This window comes from Fundulus heteroclitus, chromosome 20, assembly GCF_011125445.2.
Source record: "Fundulus heteroclitus isolate FHET01 chromosome 20, MU-UCD_Fhet_4.1, whole genome shotgun sequence".
NCBI classification, from domain to species: Eukaryota; Metazoa; Chordata; class Actinopteri; order Cyprinodontiformes; family Fundulidae; genus Fundulus; species Fundulus heteroclitus.
Window position 1 is genome coordinate 18,278,810 of NC_046380.1, and position 16,638 is coordinate 18,295,447.

At 40.4% G+C, this 16,638-nt stretch overlaps 1 protein-coding gene across 2 annotated transcripts; it reads left to right on the plus strand.

Annotated features, from left to right (window-relative positions):
* The first annotated feature begins 377 nt into the window (after positions 1-377).
* On the plus strand, positions 378-15,680 carry LOC105933661 (twinfilin-2). Of its 2 annotated transcripts, XM_012873289.3 has the most exons (9): positions 378-744; positions 4,754-4,932; positions 8,685-8,780; positions 8,877-8,981; positions 10,879-10,893; positions 11,063-11,188; positions 11,329-11,479; positions 14,622-14,743; positions 15,118-15,680. In XM_012873289.3, the coding sequence occupies exons 1-9, from the start codon at positions 648-650 to the stop codon at positions 15,283-15,285; spliced, it is 1,059 nt and encodes a 352-aa protein (XP_012728743.2). In that variant the 5' UTR covers positions 378-647; the 3' UTR covers positions 15,286-15,680. The 2 variants fall into 2 exon arrangements, with proteins under 2 accessions (XP_012728743.2, XP_012728744.2); XM_012873290.3 differs by lacking the exon at positions 10,879-10,893 and having other exon boundaries at positions 379-744.
* The last annotated feature ends 958 nt before the right edge of the window (positions 15,681-16,638 follow it).

Genomic DNA, 16,638 nt, shown 5'->3' on the forward strand with positions numbered 1-16,638 from the left:
ATCTTACACAATCTGTTGACCGTCGTATTTGTCTCGTGGAAAAGTTTGAGTCAAGCAAGTTGGGTAAAGTTTCCAGCGCACTGAGCTTCAAACATCAAACACCTGTTTTTTTTTTCCCCCATCATATTTCATATCTGCCTGTAACCACGTCCTCTGACCAGATTGGTCACGGTTTGCCCGTTGGATAAATGCAGGCCTTCAGCTTTACATCACCTCTGTCTGGCATGTGTGACAGGGGCTTCACAGGCCAGGGTGTCCTGCTCTCTCTTTGGCTCTTTACGGCCCAGCACCCCCCGGGCCTGGACAGTCAGAGATGGAGCTAAATTTGGGAGAGAGGAGATCAGGTTCCACCTCTGTGTGCACATGACACTGTCCCAGTTACTTGAGCAGTGTCCTGTCTCCTACTGTCACACTCCCACCGAGCCCAGACACACAGACAGAGAGACCCTGCAGCCGGCCCGCTCCCTGGTCCTGATCAAAGAAGAAGGCCTCTTCATACTTTATCCTTCTTTGGACCGAACGTTTTGGTCGTGTGGAGTTCTGGTTTTAATCCAAGCGCCTCGTCTTCGTTCCGCCGTCGCCTCCCTCCTTCAGCGACCCGCCGCCCAGTTACCCTTGGCGGGAGGAAGACGCAACTTGACCCCGCCATGTTTCTGGCACTGGTGGTGACGCCGGAGCTGAGGCAGTTCCTGGCCAGGGCGAGAGGCGGAGCGGCGCGCCTCATCAAAGTCTGCATCAAGGACGGTGAGTGACCCAGCGGGTGAGCCGACCCTCTCTGGGTCAGCTTGGCTGTGGTTGGCACAGATTGCTTGAGCTCTGACTGAAAGGAGCCTTTAGGGACAGACTTACTTTATATGGTCTTCATAGGAAGATCCCAGCCTTTGAATGTGTCAGCCTAAAACCTGGATAGGGCTCAGGTTTATAAATAACTACTTTTCTTAATTTTATTTATTCTTTAAATCATCCATGCTATTTCTACATTTTGCAACTTACATATTCTTTATTTGTACACTGCAGCACTTTAATAAATACAAACTTTATTTATAAAGTCTGGTTGAGTTTAAAAGGCCCTTAGTTGACCCTTTATGTACTTAGTCATTCCAAATCTCGGAAAATGCGTTCAGCGCTAAATCCAAGTCCTGGAAACTGACCTTTTGCTTTTAAAGCAACCTTAGAGAAAAATGATGATTCACTCTGACTCGAATGTGACCGGCTCCAGACTATTTTCAGTTTGACGGCTGGCCTCCCTCCGGCAACAGGGAACGCGTTGAGGGCAACTAAGTTGACTGTCGTTCACAGAAGCGACGAGGCGGAGAAAAAAAAAAAGAAACGTCAGGCTTGTCCTCAGAAAACGCAGCGTGAAGCAACAGCTTTCCAGGCAACTGTTTCTTCACAAGGTGATTACGTCGTGTTTTTGTGTCGAACCAAAGTCACGCTGTAATATGACTCATGCCAGATGCGATGTGGGACGCTTTTGGGGCCCTCGTTGTCAACCAAATAGATGTCTGGTAATATTTGGTCACATATTTATAGGGTCGATGATTGACAGTGTCGAGGAGAAGGGTCAGGAGCTTCAGTCTGATACTGTGACAGACAGCCTTCATGTTGGTATATGGGCATAAAATTCCTCACAAAAGTAAGATAAATCTTCTCAAAATTGGTCTACTGGGCCACGTAGGGTGCATAGATGAACTCTAATAAAAACTATGTATATAGAATGAAATACGCGGCATAAATAGTACAGCCATGAGTCAGAAAGAAAATACAAGTTCCACTTCTTTATTGCACACGACCCAGAGAACTGAAGTGATTAGACATTTATCAATGTTGTAAAAATGCCCTTAGAGCTTTGTTCACAACACAGCCTCAACGTTCAGTGTTCTATTGGGATTTTGTGTGATAGACCAACAAAAAGTAGTTTGTAACTGTAAGGTAGAAGGATAAATTGTCTTAAAAGATGTCTGCATTTGTCTCCAACCCTCAGGATGGATAATGACTAAAACCATCTGTCCCTGTAGTTAAAGCTGCATGTCCTTTTTGCGCATCCAGAGATGTTATCACCCAATCTTTGCTAAACAGCTCAGCCAGATTGGATGGAGAGCATCTGTAAACCTCACTTTTAAAATTTTGCACAGATTATCAACAGGATCTGGGTCTGGACTTTGACTAGGCCATTTTAACACATGAAACTAAGCCACTCTGTTGCAGCTCTGGTTGTATTTTTAGGGTGAATATTCTGCTGGACCGTGTACCTCGCCTCAGACTCAAACTTTTTGCAGCCCCTGCTTGTATGTTTTCCAGGATTTCCTTTTTTTTTTTTTTTTTTAGTTCCACTGGTCTTCTCATCATCTCTGCAAAGCTTTTCTGTTAGAAGATTCAAATCTAGTTTGGTTAGAGACACAAACAGGGCTATTTCTGGGCGTTTCTCTCAACCACGTATTTCTTCTTGCCACTCCTCCACAAAATGTTTCAGGAGTGCATGAGTAACTTTTGTCCCGTCAACAGATTTCCCCACCTGACTGCACATCTCTGCAGCTCCTCCAGAGTTTCTATGATTGTTGTTCTTTCTGTGGGTCCTGTCAGTTTGCTGGTAGGTTTGCAGATATGATGTACTCTTCCCTAGGGCTGTATGATAGAAAATAAGGGTTAATAAAAAGTTCAATAGAAGTTTTCCTTCCTTTTGCATTATTACATCCTTCCAACCAATCACAACGCAGACCTTGGTGACAGGCTCTGTCACCAAGCCCCGCCCCCTTCAAAGAGTTCAGAGAGCACGCGTTCTTTTTCCTTTTTTTAAAACTTGCAGTTTTGGTAAAAACTTGGTTAAATAAAGGGTTGAGTTTCAATTCAGTGTTTGTGTGTTCTTTATCTAAATATAGGTCGCTAAGCAACAGCATAAAATGATCAGGGCTGCACTTAAAATATATCTTTTTGAATTTGTTGATAATTATCAATATCAATCAAAAAGATTTACATTTTATTGACATGCATTTTTTTCTATTTCGTCCAGGACTAGTCTTTCCATTTTCGTGGATTAAGTGGTGCCCCTAGAGATGTTTAAAACTTTTGATGTTGTTTCATCGCCTAATCCTGCTTGAATCTTATGCGCAACTTTATTCCTGCCATGCCTGGTGTCTTCCTTGGTCTTCATGATGCTGTTATGTTCACTGCTATTTTATGGCAACATTAAATTACATAATCATGGACTGTATTTACTGATAAAGTAACTTCTAAAGGAAATTTACTGGATTTCATTTAAGGATATTGAAGTAAAGTGAGCTGGTTACAAATTCACGCCAAACCTTTTTACATTCTTGAGTCTAAAATGCTTAAAACTGTGGTGCTTTGGTTTGACTTTGTACTATTTTGTGTTTTTCTCTCTAAATCCCAATAAAACACGACATTGAGTTGTGCAGTTGTGAAGCAAAAAAGTGGGAACAGAATGAAAACGTTGTTCATAATTACTGTTATTATGACAAATTTGAGAGTAAAATTAAAAATTGGGAAAATAAGTGCAAATATGACACCATGTGAGGCATCTGTGCTTAGACTATCTCTGAACAAATGAATACCATTTAGGTTGCATTCTGATATTTAGTCTTGGATGCAGGTGTCATTAAGTATTACATAGTAATACAGATGATGCTTTGGGAGGTTTCATGAATTCAAACATAAATACCGAAGTTAGGTGGTAAAAACGGGATGATTTCACTCCATCCTAAATCTACCCCAGTGCACTGTGGCCTCTGGTCGTTGCTCGGCTATTTGAACCAACATGAGACACGTTCTGCTGCCCGTTCCTGTGTCAAAGGTAAAACAAAATCCCTGCAGCTGATTGCATCCCCCTCACGTTCCGATGCAACAAGCTGTTCCTTCTGAGGCCAAAAAAAAAAAAGACATTAAAAGGAAATGAGAACGTTTTTAGTTAATACCTAGTTTCATATTTATTTAGACCTACAAAGGCAGGAACGAAATGCTAATGGAAAGTATGTGCATGCAGATCAGGAATGCGTTGCAGCTCAGAATAGAAACTTGCCCCAAGAGAGTCGGAGGGGAACCCCCCCCCCCCCCCCCCCCCCTGCACCCAACAAAGGACACCAGACTTCAGGTTTCTGTCTGTGTTCATTAGTCTTGTCAGAAGTTTTGAGCCAGCCACAAAAAAATCCAGCTGTATTATTTCTAACTCCGAACCTAATCTTTCCCTACTTTATTTCAGACAACTCAGACAACTTGAGGCCTGTGCAGTAGATATATGAGGGACAACTACACTTTTGATTTGTTTAATCTGTTTTTAACCTTTTTTTTCTTCCATCATTTTTCAGCTCGGCTAAGCACTTCATGTTTGGAAAATTTACTCGAGTGTTTGAGATGTTACAACATTTGAAACAATAGCTAAGAGTTTTTTTATTGTAACCAAAAAAATAAAGAATGTTGATTTTTTGCACAGAAATTTTAAATATTAAAAGAGGAAGAAAATATTGAGCATTTTTTTTGCTTTGATACAGAAAACAGATAATGTTTTAATAGTTTCTTTTTGTTCTTTTTCCCTCCATAAAATTGTTTCTTTAATAAAAAAAAAACAGCTTTTATTGTAAAGCAAATAGAAGAATGCAAACAGCTTCAGCCTGGTGATTAATATTTATGTCATAATGATTCTCTGTGTTTATTCCTGCTGTATAATCCAGACCGTGTGGCCCTGCGGGCTGCATTTAGAGAGGCTTTGGTATGTGATGAGCAGTGGTCTGATTTTCAGAGCAGCTGGTGCTGGGGGCCTACAGAGAGCCACAGCAAGACTGGGACCAGGATTATGACCACTTCCTGCTTCCTCTCCTGGACGCCCAGGAGCCCTGCTACATCCTGTACCGCCTCGACTCCCAGAATGCTCTGGGCTACGAGTGGATTTTCATCTCATGGTCTCCGGACCAATCTCCAGTAAGGCACAAAGCATGTTCCTAACGACAGCTAAACATTAGGGCGCCCCTGAACACTGATTGTGAAAGATTTTGTTTTTGACAGATACTTTTCCCCTGATGCTGAGCATCTCAACCTTGATGAGGGCGGACAGTTAAAACACTATTTTATTTTAAATTAAATGTACCTTACTATATTCTAATGCTTTGTTAGAATCTGTCTTCCTGGGTTTTTATTTTATTTATTTATTTTTTGCCTGGTACCAATATGGCGCCTTGTATGTTATTTCTTAGCTTGCAACAATTTGAAACCAGACATTATAATGTTTTATGTAAAAGGACAGAAACATGTTTTTTTTTCTTGTTGTCTAACATTAAATGAGACTAAACATTTCCTGTTTGAGGTCAGTTCAAGTTACCAAGATTATTTCTACTTGCTAAATGCTACAATAGCGAGAGAGGGGGATATTTAAAATATTAAATCTTTTAATTGCTTTCTTCAAATTAAGAAGTGTTCATAAACTAAGGTTAATATAACTTATGTTTGAACGGGACCTAATATGTGAAATTTACTTTTTGCAGGCTTCTAGAAACAGCCCAAACTAAAATAAATCAATACAGCATCCAGACATTTTTTTGCAGTAAGTAAACATTTTACTGGCATCTGTAGAAATGAGCTGTTTCAAAAGCCTGCCTATTATTACATCACAGTCGGTGGGTACTGCCCCTCACCTAGCAACCCATGCGCAGCTCCGCCCACTTCATCAGCTGGTTTTTACCTCTGTATGTGTCGTACAATGGCTCTTCAGCATGAACATGCTAGGTTTCACCACTGTATTACAGACCTCCCTGCAGCCGCTCACCTGACCCAAATAATGAGCAGCTGCTGGAAGTCTTAACGTCTGCTAACATGTAAAGTGCAGCCAGAAGAAAACATGAGAGCCTCTTTACAGACATGATAAACACAAAAGCGTTGTTTGGAGGAACTTTCCCAGGCAGACAGACAAGAAAAATGAAATGCGCAACAGTGCTACATGCTTAGCTAACAGTACAACACAGATGTTTGTGAGCAAGAAGAAGGTCAGTAAAGCTCCTGTATCTGCAATAGTGAAGCAGTAGACCTCCTGGATAACATGCTAGTTTCACATGGTAAGATAAGTGGCTAGATTTTTGCCCAGATCTTCCCCTTCCGACATGCCCTGATTATCGTGAAGGCTCTTATGATAATCTTAAGAGATATTTCTGTTGTGTGTGATGTGTTAAGCGTGATCTGGTCGGCTCAGAAGAACGTTGGGGCAGCTCTGACTGCAAATAAGGGATATTCAACATGCTGGATTTTCTAGGCCGATATCCTAGTGTGTGTGGTGTGGTGCTCCTTGAGGACAAATGAGCAGCTGTTGAATGTGATGTGCAGCCAATCAGAGAGCGAGGTGAGGAAAACCAGGAGAAAAAACACACAAGTCACCTCTATATCATAGTGTAGTAGATGTAGAGCCCCCTGTTCGTACTGTATCCACTCCTTTAACCAATGCTTTTTCCTTTTGTGATTTTTCTTTGTTAAAATTAGTCCACAAACTGTCACCATTCTTCTTCCTCATTGTCCAACTTAATTTACTTTGAACTTGAAAGGTTTTGCGAGATTTCCCGTCTGACACCTGTATGATCCTGAGTAAAATCCATTCGTGTGTGTTGTGCTTGCTTTATGACCGGACCACACACACTGTATGAGCAAGTCTGTTATGTGTGGTGTGTCTCAGGTTTTGAAAATTGGGCCCCCAAACCTGACACAATTACACCAGTTCTGTCTGGAGGACTGGATCAAAATTACAGCAAAAAAAAATTAAGAAGCTTGTGGAACGATGCACCAAACATTCGATCCAACTAAATGCTATGAAAATGTATTTAAATTTATGAATTATAAAAAGTAAAAAAAAGATCTTATAGTTATGCCATTTAGCAAGTAGAAATCAATTCAGTATTCCTAACTGACCAGAAACACGAAATATTTAATCTGATTTAATACTAGATACTGATGGGAAAAATATTACATTGTCTTTTTTCATACAATGTATACAAATATCTAGTTTCAACTTTAAATGCTTGGGAATATAGTCCTCATGGTGCCATCAAATATGCTGTCAAAGCCTTAAGCAAGGCAGTAAGGTACATTTTACTGCAAGGCCATCATGTTTTCATAACCTGTGAATAAAAGGAAAAGATGAAGTGGAAAAATAATAACTCAAAACACGAGTCCCCTAACCTGAGCCTATACGCATGTTGCCTAATTCATGGTCAAACCATGTAATTACCATCTAAAAAGGATGGTAATGACCTGTGTGGTATAAATGAAGAAAAAGCCTCTAGCCAAACATATTTACCTAATGTAATTAGGTGAAAATGAGAAAATATAATACATTTAGATTTTAAGATCTCACAGCGGAGAATGTTTTCACCACAGAGACTCATCACCTGCAAGAAACATCCATTTTCTAACACGTCTATCCCTTGTGGGGTCGCGGGGGGTGCTGGTACGTATCTCCAGCTGTCAAAGGGCGAGAGGCGGGATACACCCTGGACAGGTCACCAGTCTATCGCAGCCATGGCTCCATAAAGGGATTGATTTAAAAACCATTTGAAGGCCATCATACTACAGAGAGAAAGGGAAATAGAGACTATAGAAGCTAAACATCCAGCTCAATGAAGTAGAAACTTTAAGAAAATATGAGAGCACACATCATGTTTGGAAAGTTGCTGAGTGAAGGACAAGACCTTTTGAACTTCGTCCTCTGGTGAGATGAGAGCAAAGTGGATATGTTTTGGTTTCAATGCTCAGCGTCATTTCTGGAGAAAACCAAACACAGCAGATCCAAACAAACCCCTCATGCCACTCATCAAGCGTGGTTGTGGAGAGGTGATGGTTTGGACTTGTTTCGCAGCCACTGAGTCCTCTGCATATTAAAAGTGTCAAATGTCAGGCCCTCAGAAACTCAAACTTGGAACAAAATGGATCATTCAAACAGGAAATGATGCTAAACACAGCAGCAAATCTACAACAGAAAAATAAAAAGAACCAAGGTGCTGCAACGGTCTAGTCAAAGGCCGGAATTCAGCATGAATAAAATGCTACGATGGAACCTCAAGAGAACTGTGCATAAAAATAAAAAACGCATGTATTCCCCAATAAGCTGAATAAATGTTTTGATGAAGAGACCAAACTTTGTCTAAAAGAATGTAAGTCAAGCAAAAAAAAAAAAAAAATTGCATCCAGTCAGAGCTGCTAAAGGTGATTCTTCAAGCAGTTAGATCGCACGGTGTACTTTACAAATATCTTTTCCATTTTGGCTTCACTCTTGTTTGATAAATGACAGCAGATACCAGTCGTGCGGCTTTTTACTCTTGAGGTTATCTTTCACAAATTTTCAAAACATTTGTCCTGATGAAATACACAAAATGTGTCTGTGCTAATAGTCGCCCTGGTTTATAGAGGCTAAATTACTAGATAACACATAAATTACTAGATAACACATGAAACATGATGATAATCTGTATCAGTCACTACGCTGTTTGCCCAGGCTGATGAAAAATTTACAAACTGTCCATTGTAAGCGCACGGTGCTGCACCTCACTATTGTTTTGTAGCTGTTGGTATTGTTCTAATGTAACGTATGAATGGAATAAAACCAAAAAGATATTCTAAATACATAATATCTACAAACACGAGTATCAATGCAGGAAGAAGATTGATGCATGCATGCTCTTCGGATTTGTTTGCAGGTGAAGCAGAAGATGTTGTACGCCGCCACGCGTGCCACGGTAAAGAAAGAGTTTGGCGGCGGCCACCTGAAGTACGAGATGTTTGGCACCACGGAGGTGAAAAACCTTCTGAACGCACCGCTCCTTTGATGCTGTGTCTTTATGGCGTTCGTAAAAAAAAAAAAGGCCATTCTGCTTTCTTTGCCACCGCAGGAGGACATCTGTTTGCAGGGCTACCAGCATCACGTGTCGTCCTGCTCGGGTCCGGCCCCTCTCACGTTAGCCGAACAGGAGCTGCAAAGGATCAAAATCACAGAGGTGAGAGGTCAGCGTGTCCTCAGCGGTGCCGTCATCGCTGCACATAGCTCTGCGTATGACCAGCTTCCCTTTTTTACCTCGTGCAACATCTCCTTTTGTGTTCGTTACAGCGCTGTCAAAATGTGCCACCTTGCAGATTTCTTCTGGTTTTTCTTGTCACAGTTAAATGTATCAAATCATCAAACAGATGCTAATATCAGAAAAATATAACCTGAGAAAATGCACAAAACAAAAAAAACATGTTTTCTAAATATTTTTTTTTTCACTCATTACTTTTCAGACAACTAACCTGTGAAAGAATGTTAACCAAACTGGAATCAAATCAGATAACTGGCAGTGAGTCCTGGAGAAATAATCTTTTTTGTTATAAGATAGATAGATAGATAGATAGATAGATAGATAGATAGATAGATAGATAGATAGATAGATAGATAGATAGATAGATAGATAGATAGATAGATAGATAGATAGATAGATAGATAGATAGATAGAGTGTATGCAAACGAAAATTCGTTTGCATACACTCTAGAAATCACTCTAAAAATCACAGTGGCTGGGTGGATGAGTAATTTCTAGCGGGTTCGGGTTCGGTTCGGAGCGTATGCCCTTAGCCGCCGCTCGGGAGCGCAGCCGGAAGTAACTTTTTATAATAATAAATAAATAAATAAATTATTTATAATAATAAATAAATAGCATAATAAATAATCCAGCCACATTGGAGGATTTCTGAGAATGAACGGTTTGTTTGAAGTTATTCTGCAGCACCTGAACCGGACTTTAGTTGGCCCCTCCAACCCCAGCCATTCAGAGGTGGACCTGCTGGTTTGTTGGATTATTGCCCTGTTGTGTAACCCAGCGTGAGCTAAAGGTCACAAACCCATGGCCTGACAGTCTGCCTCAGGATTTTCTGGTAGAGAGCAGAATTCGTAGTGTTGTGGTCCAGTTCCTGTCACACAGAGTTATTTTTTTGAGGTGCTGTTAGTTTTACAGCAGATGTAACGGGCCTCGCACCTTTGAAGTTTGTCTCATAGGTCCACAGAATACTTTCCACAAATTCTCTGGAGCTATATGTATATAATATATATATATATATATATATATATATATATATATATATGTGTGTGTGTGTGTGTGTGTGTGTGTGTGTGTGTGTGTGTACTATTTTTTATTTTTTTTATTTAGCTTTTACAAACGTAAGATGGACCTTTGTACTTATTTTTTGGTCAGCAGAGGTTAATTGATGCCATTTTTGCCAACTTTCTTTCTTGGTGTTGCATCATGAACACTGATCTTAACAGAGGTGAGACCTGCAACGCTTCAGATGTTCTGGGTTCTTTTGTAACGTCCTGGATGAGCTGATCATGCATTCCCGAAGTCGTATTGGTCAACCATTTACAAACGAATTTTATAAACCTTTCCAGATTGATTATGTCAATGACATTGTTTCTCATCTGCCCTTGAATTTTTGCAGGTCAGGACATGATGTGTTGCTTTTTCAGATCTCTTGGCCGGCTTCATGTTGTCAGGCAGGTTTATTAAATTTAAGTCTGGTCAGGCAGTAATCAGGCCTGGGTGTGGTTTATACATTGAACCAGAAACATGTGGTTAACCAAGGTTCATTGATTATTTAGGAAGGGGAGCAGTTATATTTTTATATAGGGCCATGTTGGTTTGGATTGCTCTATTCCCAAAATAAATAAAATAATCATTTTTAAAACTTCGGCTTTATATTTATTTCAGCTCCTCTTTTCCTGATATCAAAAGGAATCTGAAGCATTGAAGTGAGGCTAAGAAGCAAAAACATAAGAAATGTTTACGGAGGCAAATTCTTTTTCACAGCATTGTGCATACGCACTCTTATTTTAAAGGTAACTCTTTGTTATGATTTCCTTTCCAGGGCTGGGTGAAACAGGTATGTTTATTAATTGTTACTGTCTCTGTGTGCTTTTAAGGACCCCTGGCTCCTAATTCTGGAAAAGCAGAAAGTTTTTTTTTTTTTCCTTCCAGTATAAACACGTTTTGTACCATGGACCCTTAAAAGGCATTTCGTGAACCCGGCAATGTGGTGCTGCCCCCTGCAGGTGAAGACAGAAATCAGCGTGGAGAGCAAGCACCAGACACTTCAGGGCCTTGCCTTTCCGCTGCAGGAGTCAGCCAAAAGAAGCCTTCATCTGCTGGCCCAGAGACGCATCAACTATGTGCAGCTGGTGAGCAGGAAGAGCTAAACCATGCCAAACGCTTTGGTATAGATGTTCCAGCATCGGGCCTTTAGGTTTACGAAGACCAGCAAATAAAGAGAAGTTTAGTTTCTTAAAAGTAAGAGGGTTAATCTTGTTCTTGTTTTCAGAGGCTGGATGTGGAAAAGGAGACGATAGAACTGGTCCACTCCAACCCGACAGAAACTCGTGATTTACCCCGAAGGGTTCCCAAAGACACTCCCAGATACCACTTCTTCCTTTACAAGCACTCCCACGAAGGAGATTACCTGGAATCAGTTGGTACGCTGCTGATCATTGTTCCGTAATAATCCTGTTTTTACTGCGCCGCTCTATCTAAACATCTGTGTGAACTCAGTCCGAGTTCTTCTCCTGTCATCACTTTATGGCGCTGGATAGAGCATGAAACAGGAGAAAGTAAATTGAACACATTGTTATTATTATTATCAAAGCGACTTGATTCTCCAAAATGTGCAGACAGGCTTGTTTGCAGATGTAACACACGGTTTTAGAAGTAAAAGCTTCATTCGTCATGTTTCAAGTGTTAAAGTATGAGGGGGAAAAAATGGGTCCTTATTGGATCGGACCAGAAAAGGTGTGCAGAGCCCTGTTGGGATGTCAGGTTTCTTAATGCGAAAAAGTGAAAATAAACGAGAGAATGATAATTATATGTTTAAACGGGCTTTTCCTGGGGGATGCAGCTGAAAAAGAAACAAAACCGGTATTTGATTGCATAAGTGTGCACACCCTTAAACTGCAGCTTTCTTCTGGGTAGGGGTCTATCAGCCTCCCACACCTTGACCCATTAACAGCTGCCCGTTCTACTTGTTTAAAGTTCTTTTAATCTGTCAGACTGAGAGGACATCTCTTCAGGTGACCCCACAGATATTCTGTCAGTTCTGGTTCTGAAGTCTGGCTACGCCTTTCTAAGACTTCAGTTTTCTCATGGTGATTGGTTGTTAGTGTTGTTGTGGTAGCAAACATACTTTCTGCAATCTGGAAGTTCCAAATTTTCAAGCGTTCACACGTAGGTCACGGCCTGCTCTTACCAGAAAGACTTGCTTTCAGCTTCTTGCAAGTCTTTACTCTTTTATTTTCATCAATTATGGAGAAAGATCCTGTTTTTATAATGTTTGGATTATTATTATTTGTGCCTTCTTCTTCTTGTACAACAAAATCAATTTGATGTCAAGTAATGCCCCATGATGGCTTTAGGTAAAGATTTCAGGAAAATGCAAATTCCAGGGAACACCTTCTGGAGCAGCAGAAATGTATTTACATTTCATCAGAATCTCTATAAGTGATGGCAGGAGTGAAATCAAGAATATTGAACGCTGGAACTGATTCAAGATGTGTTTCAAAACATTATCAGTTCAAGGCTGTGCATATTTGTACATTGTTGAAGTTGCTGAAACCTTTTTTTTTTATATATATCTTATTTTTTCCAACAAAAATATTGTTCAGGATAAAAGTGTAACAATTTTAAACTGATTTACCTTAGTACCAGGTTTTAATCTAGGAAAACCTAAAACCTTCGTAGGGTTTCACTTTTAGGGGCTCATGAGTGTACGAACCCCTGCCTTCCACATGATGTGACGCATATGTGCAATTTAAGTAGAAACTAATTTACTAAAAGAAAAATCTGTCACAAAGAAAGCCGCAGTAACATTGCAGAAACGCACAAACCCTTAAACTTGTTCTTTGTTGAAAACACATTTTGATACAATTAGAGCATTTGGTCTTCTTGAGTTCACGCCTGCCACCAATTATAGAGAATCAGATTAACTGGAAATAAAGTTCAGATGTGTTCCTGGTGGATATTTACTCAGTTCGATCCTTTAGCTGTAACCAAGGCTTGCAGAGCGACCACCAAAAGATCAAAACTGTCTCTCTGTGTAAAAATAAATAAATAACTCCACAGCATTAAATGTATACGCCACGACACAGAGAAGATAGCCTCTCAGTAATTGGAGAAAATATGGGAAAACCGTTTTTCTAAAGCTGATGAAAAGACAAGGCTTATGTGGGGTTGGGTTATGCAAGCAGGAAGTATTTTCTTCCAAAGGAATCACTCTGGCCTGGTTAAAATCTCCAGCATCACGATCTGGGGTTACTTTTCCTCAGATGGAAGAGAAGTTTTTGTCAAGGTGGTTAAAGTTAGGAACAGCTCTAAAGAACCTGCCTGTTTTGGCCCAAAAAAACTTTGTGTATCTGCTGAAAAGTGAAGATGGGGAGGGATTTTGTTTTTAAGCATCACGGTGAGCCTGAGGTTGAACCTACTCTGACTTCGGCAGAGGATAACGAAGGTTTTGATGTGGTCGAGCCAGAATCCAGAACCAGATCTGACAGAAGATCCGTTGGGTCGCCCGAAGAGGGCCGTGAATGAGAGAAGTCTCTGTTCTATTAGATTTGGGGAACTTTTGCAAATCAGAATGGGCGAACATGACCAAACCCAGATGCATATAGACTCCTGCCAAAGAAAACAGAATGCTGGAACTAAATCAAAAGGTGCTTTTAACAAATAGTTACTTCAAGGTTGTGCACGCTTACCCAGCTGCAGTATTTTCGTTTGGTTTTCTCTTGGATTTTACAGGATAAATGCCACATTACATGTGGAACAAACAAATCTTGAAATTATTTGTATTGGTATAATTCTTTTATATCCCGCATACTTTTTAGAGCCACTGCTACTCCAAAATGTGCATCTATCCTTCAGTGTTACCCTGTGGCTTTAGTGTTCAGTGTTACCCTGAGCAGGATATCTATTCAAAAATACACCTAAGCCTTCACGCCATTCGTTAAGCCGGGGAGATAAGAAATGTTTCCTGCCGCCGCCCGAATCAATTTCTTCCCCTTAAAGACATGAACAAAATGCTCTGCAGGGTCGAAAGACCAGCAATTATATTCGTCCAGGAAGGAGTTTTCAATTTTCTCTGGCTTCTCTACATCCTTTGGTCCTATTATACAGTTCAGATGCTTGAATAGCGTGTTTTCACTCTTCGGTCCTACATGCTAATGCCCTCGCCCTTTTGAACCTAAAACCGAGTAGCTGCTATACACGTGTTTATTCTGTTGATTATCCAGCTTTTATACATTCATGTCTCTTTTGTGGCCGCTGTTCACACTTTTTTCTGCCTATATTTTCTGCCTATATGACCTTTTTCTTAGAATATACATGTCAGATGTAATTTTTTCAGCTAAAATACGGTTTGAATTAGTTGAAAATGTAACAACCCACACATTTTCTGCAAAATATCTGCATTTTGTCATCACAGATTTGCTCGGACTATAAACAGATAATTTCCGTATTTATTTTTCTAACTAAGTTTAAGTTAAAGACACACACACGCACAAAAAAAAAAAAAAAAAAAACACCCGATGGCGGTGTGTATTTCTGATTGTGGTGATGCTTGCCTCTCTGCAGTGTTCATATACTCAATGCCAGGATACAGCTGCAGCATTAAGGAGCGGATGCTGTATTCCAGCTGCAAGAGTCGACTACTGGAGGAAGTGGAGAGGGATTACCATTTGGAAATAGCCAAAAAGGTAACAGATGGATGGATGGAGAGGTTCGGGGGGGGATGGGCCAGAACATTAGATAACACAGTTTCATACGCAGATTCATTACTCGGGTCATGCTGTGTGCTTCTCTCCCCCATGGTGAGCATTTCTAAGTAAGAATTTCTAAAATTGCAGCTCTATATTGAGGCAAGACATCCGGATTCACAGGAACTCCTGCTGACACACCAGCTAAAACTTATGCAACCAGAAGATGATTTATTTATGCCGAAGCTGTGTGTGTCCAGGGGTTTATAATGAATTATAAAAGGACAACTCCACATTCTGAATCATGCATTTTCCTCACCTACAACTCTCTGTGTGTTTGTTTGTTGCTGTTTGCTTGGCGTCCCCCCGTGCAGCTGGAGATCGACGACGGAGACGAGCTGACGGAGGAATTTCTGTACGACGAGGTCCATCCCAAGCAGTACGCTCACAAACAGGCCTTTGCAAAGCCCCGGGGCCCTGCGGGGAAAAGGGGACATAAGCGTCTTATTAAGGGGGCAGGACAGGCCATTCAGGACAGCTAGAGACAGATGATGAAAAATAAAGGGTATCTTATACTAGCATCTGCATTTTCAGGCCTTCCTTCCTGTTTCTCCAAATATTGAAAGTGTTTTTTGTTTCCTTTAGACAGTCACTGTTGACCTTTGTGATAATGTTTTACAGACGAATTGTCACTTGTATAAGACTAGCTGCTCTCAAGGCTTTGTGATTTGTAAAGTATGCATGCTTAAATGTTCAGGGAAGCCTTTAAATTAAAAAATTTTAATAAACGTTTAGAAGAAATGAACAATATGGAATGAAATCCATAATACCCTTTTGTTTACACTGTGGTATCAGACGTTTTTTTCTTAAGATTTTTGCATTTTTATTGTCTGCAGATATCCAATATATTTATTAAACACACAATATGTTGACGTGTTATGTTTTATTAGTGACTGGGGATTTGATTTACGTGGAGAATTTAAATAGATCAGCAGCTCTACATTCAGAGCGCTGCAGTTCGGACTGAATGCTGTTTTAATTGTAATTGATTCAACGGAACTGGTGTTTTTTTTTTGTTTTGTTTTTTAAACGAACAAGTTTGAATTTGTTGTAGAGATTTCTAAATCCCCACAGAATCACAACTATACATATACACTTGAACAGAGATACAAATCCAGTAAATGGAAAACGTAGCCGCTGATACAGACGACCAAAATTCCTTCCAAGAGAGGTTTCATGGTCAATCAATGAGTCCATCATGAAACAAGCCTGTGCAACAAAATCAAACTTCAAGCTTTAACCAAAATGACAAAAAAAAGAAATGCCTTTTCTGTAAAGGTTTTCAATTCAATTCAACTCAAAAATACTTTATTAATCCCAAAGGGTAATTAAACATTGATGTAACTCATTTTGTCAAGGAGTTATAGATGGTGATGACTGTCGACAGCAAAGACCTCCTGTTGCCTTTGACTGAAGAGACTCAGTTTTCCAATGACAATGCCATGAAGAGGATGTTCAGGATTGTCCATAATTTTCTTGATTTTATACAAAATCCTTCCTTGCATCATCGTCTCCAGAGGTTCCACAGTCGTCCCCAGAACAGAACCAGCCTTCTTTATCAGGTTGTTGAGCCTTTTTAGGTCGCTGGCTCTGATGCTGCTGCCCCAACAGATGACGGCAGAGGAGATGACGCTCTCATCAACAGACCTATAGAAGATCTGCAGCATCTTGCAGTTTGCTCTCCAGCTTCTTCCTACACACCTCCTTGCTGTCTCTGATCTAGACCTTGAGCTCAGAGACAGCAAGGAGGTGTTAAGGTTTATAGGTGTTAAGGGCAGACAAGGCAAAGATTAAGACAGGGGTGTCAAACATATAACCCACGGGCCAGTTCCGGC

What these genes read in the sequence shown, in the direction of transcription:
- LOC105933661 (XM_012873289.3), top strand. Translation starts at nt 648, where the DNA reads ATGTTTCTGGCACTGGTGGTGACGCCGGAGCTGAGGCAGTTCCTGGCC. An exon ending in GGTCTCCGGACCAATCTCCA is followed by an intron (nt 4,933 to 8,684) that starts GTAAGGCACAAA and finishes ATTTGTTTGCAG; the next exon opens with GTGAAGCAGAAGATGTTGTA. An exon ending in GCATCAACTATGTGCAGCTG is followed by an intron (nt 11,189 to 11,328) that starts GTGAGCAGGAAG and finishes TCTTGTTTTCAG; the next exon opens with AGGCTGGATGTGGAAAAGGA.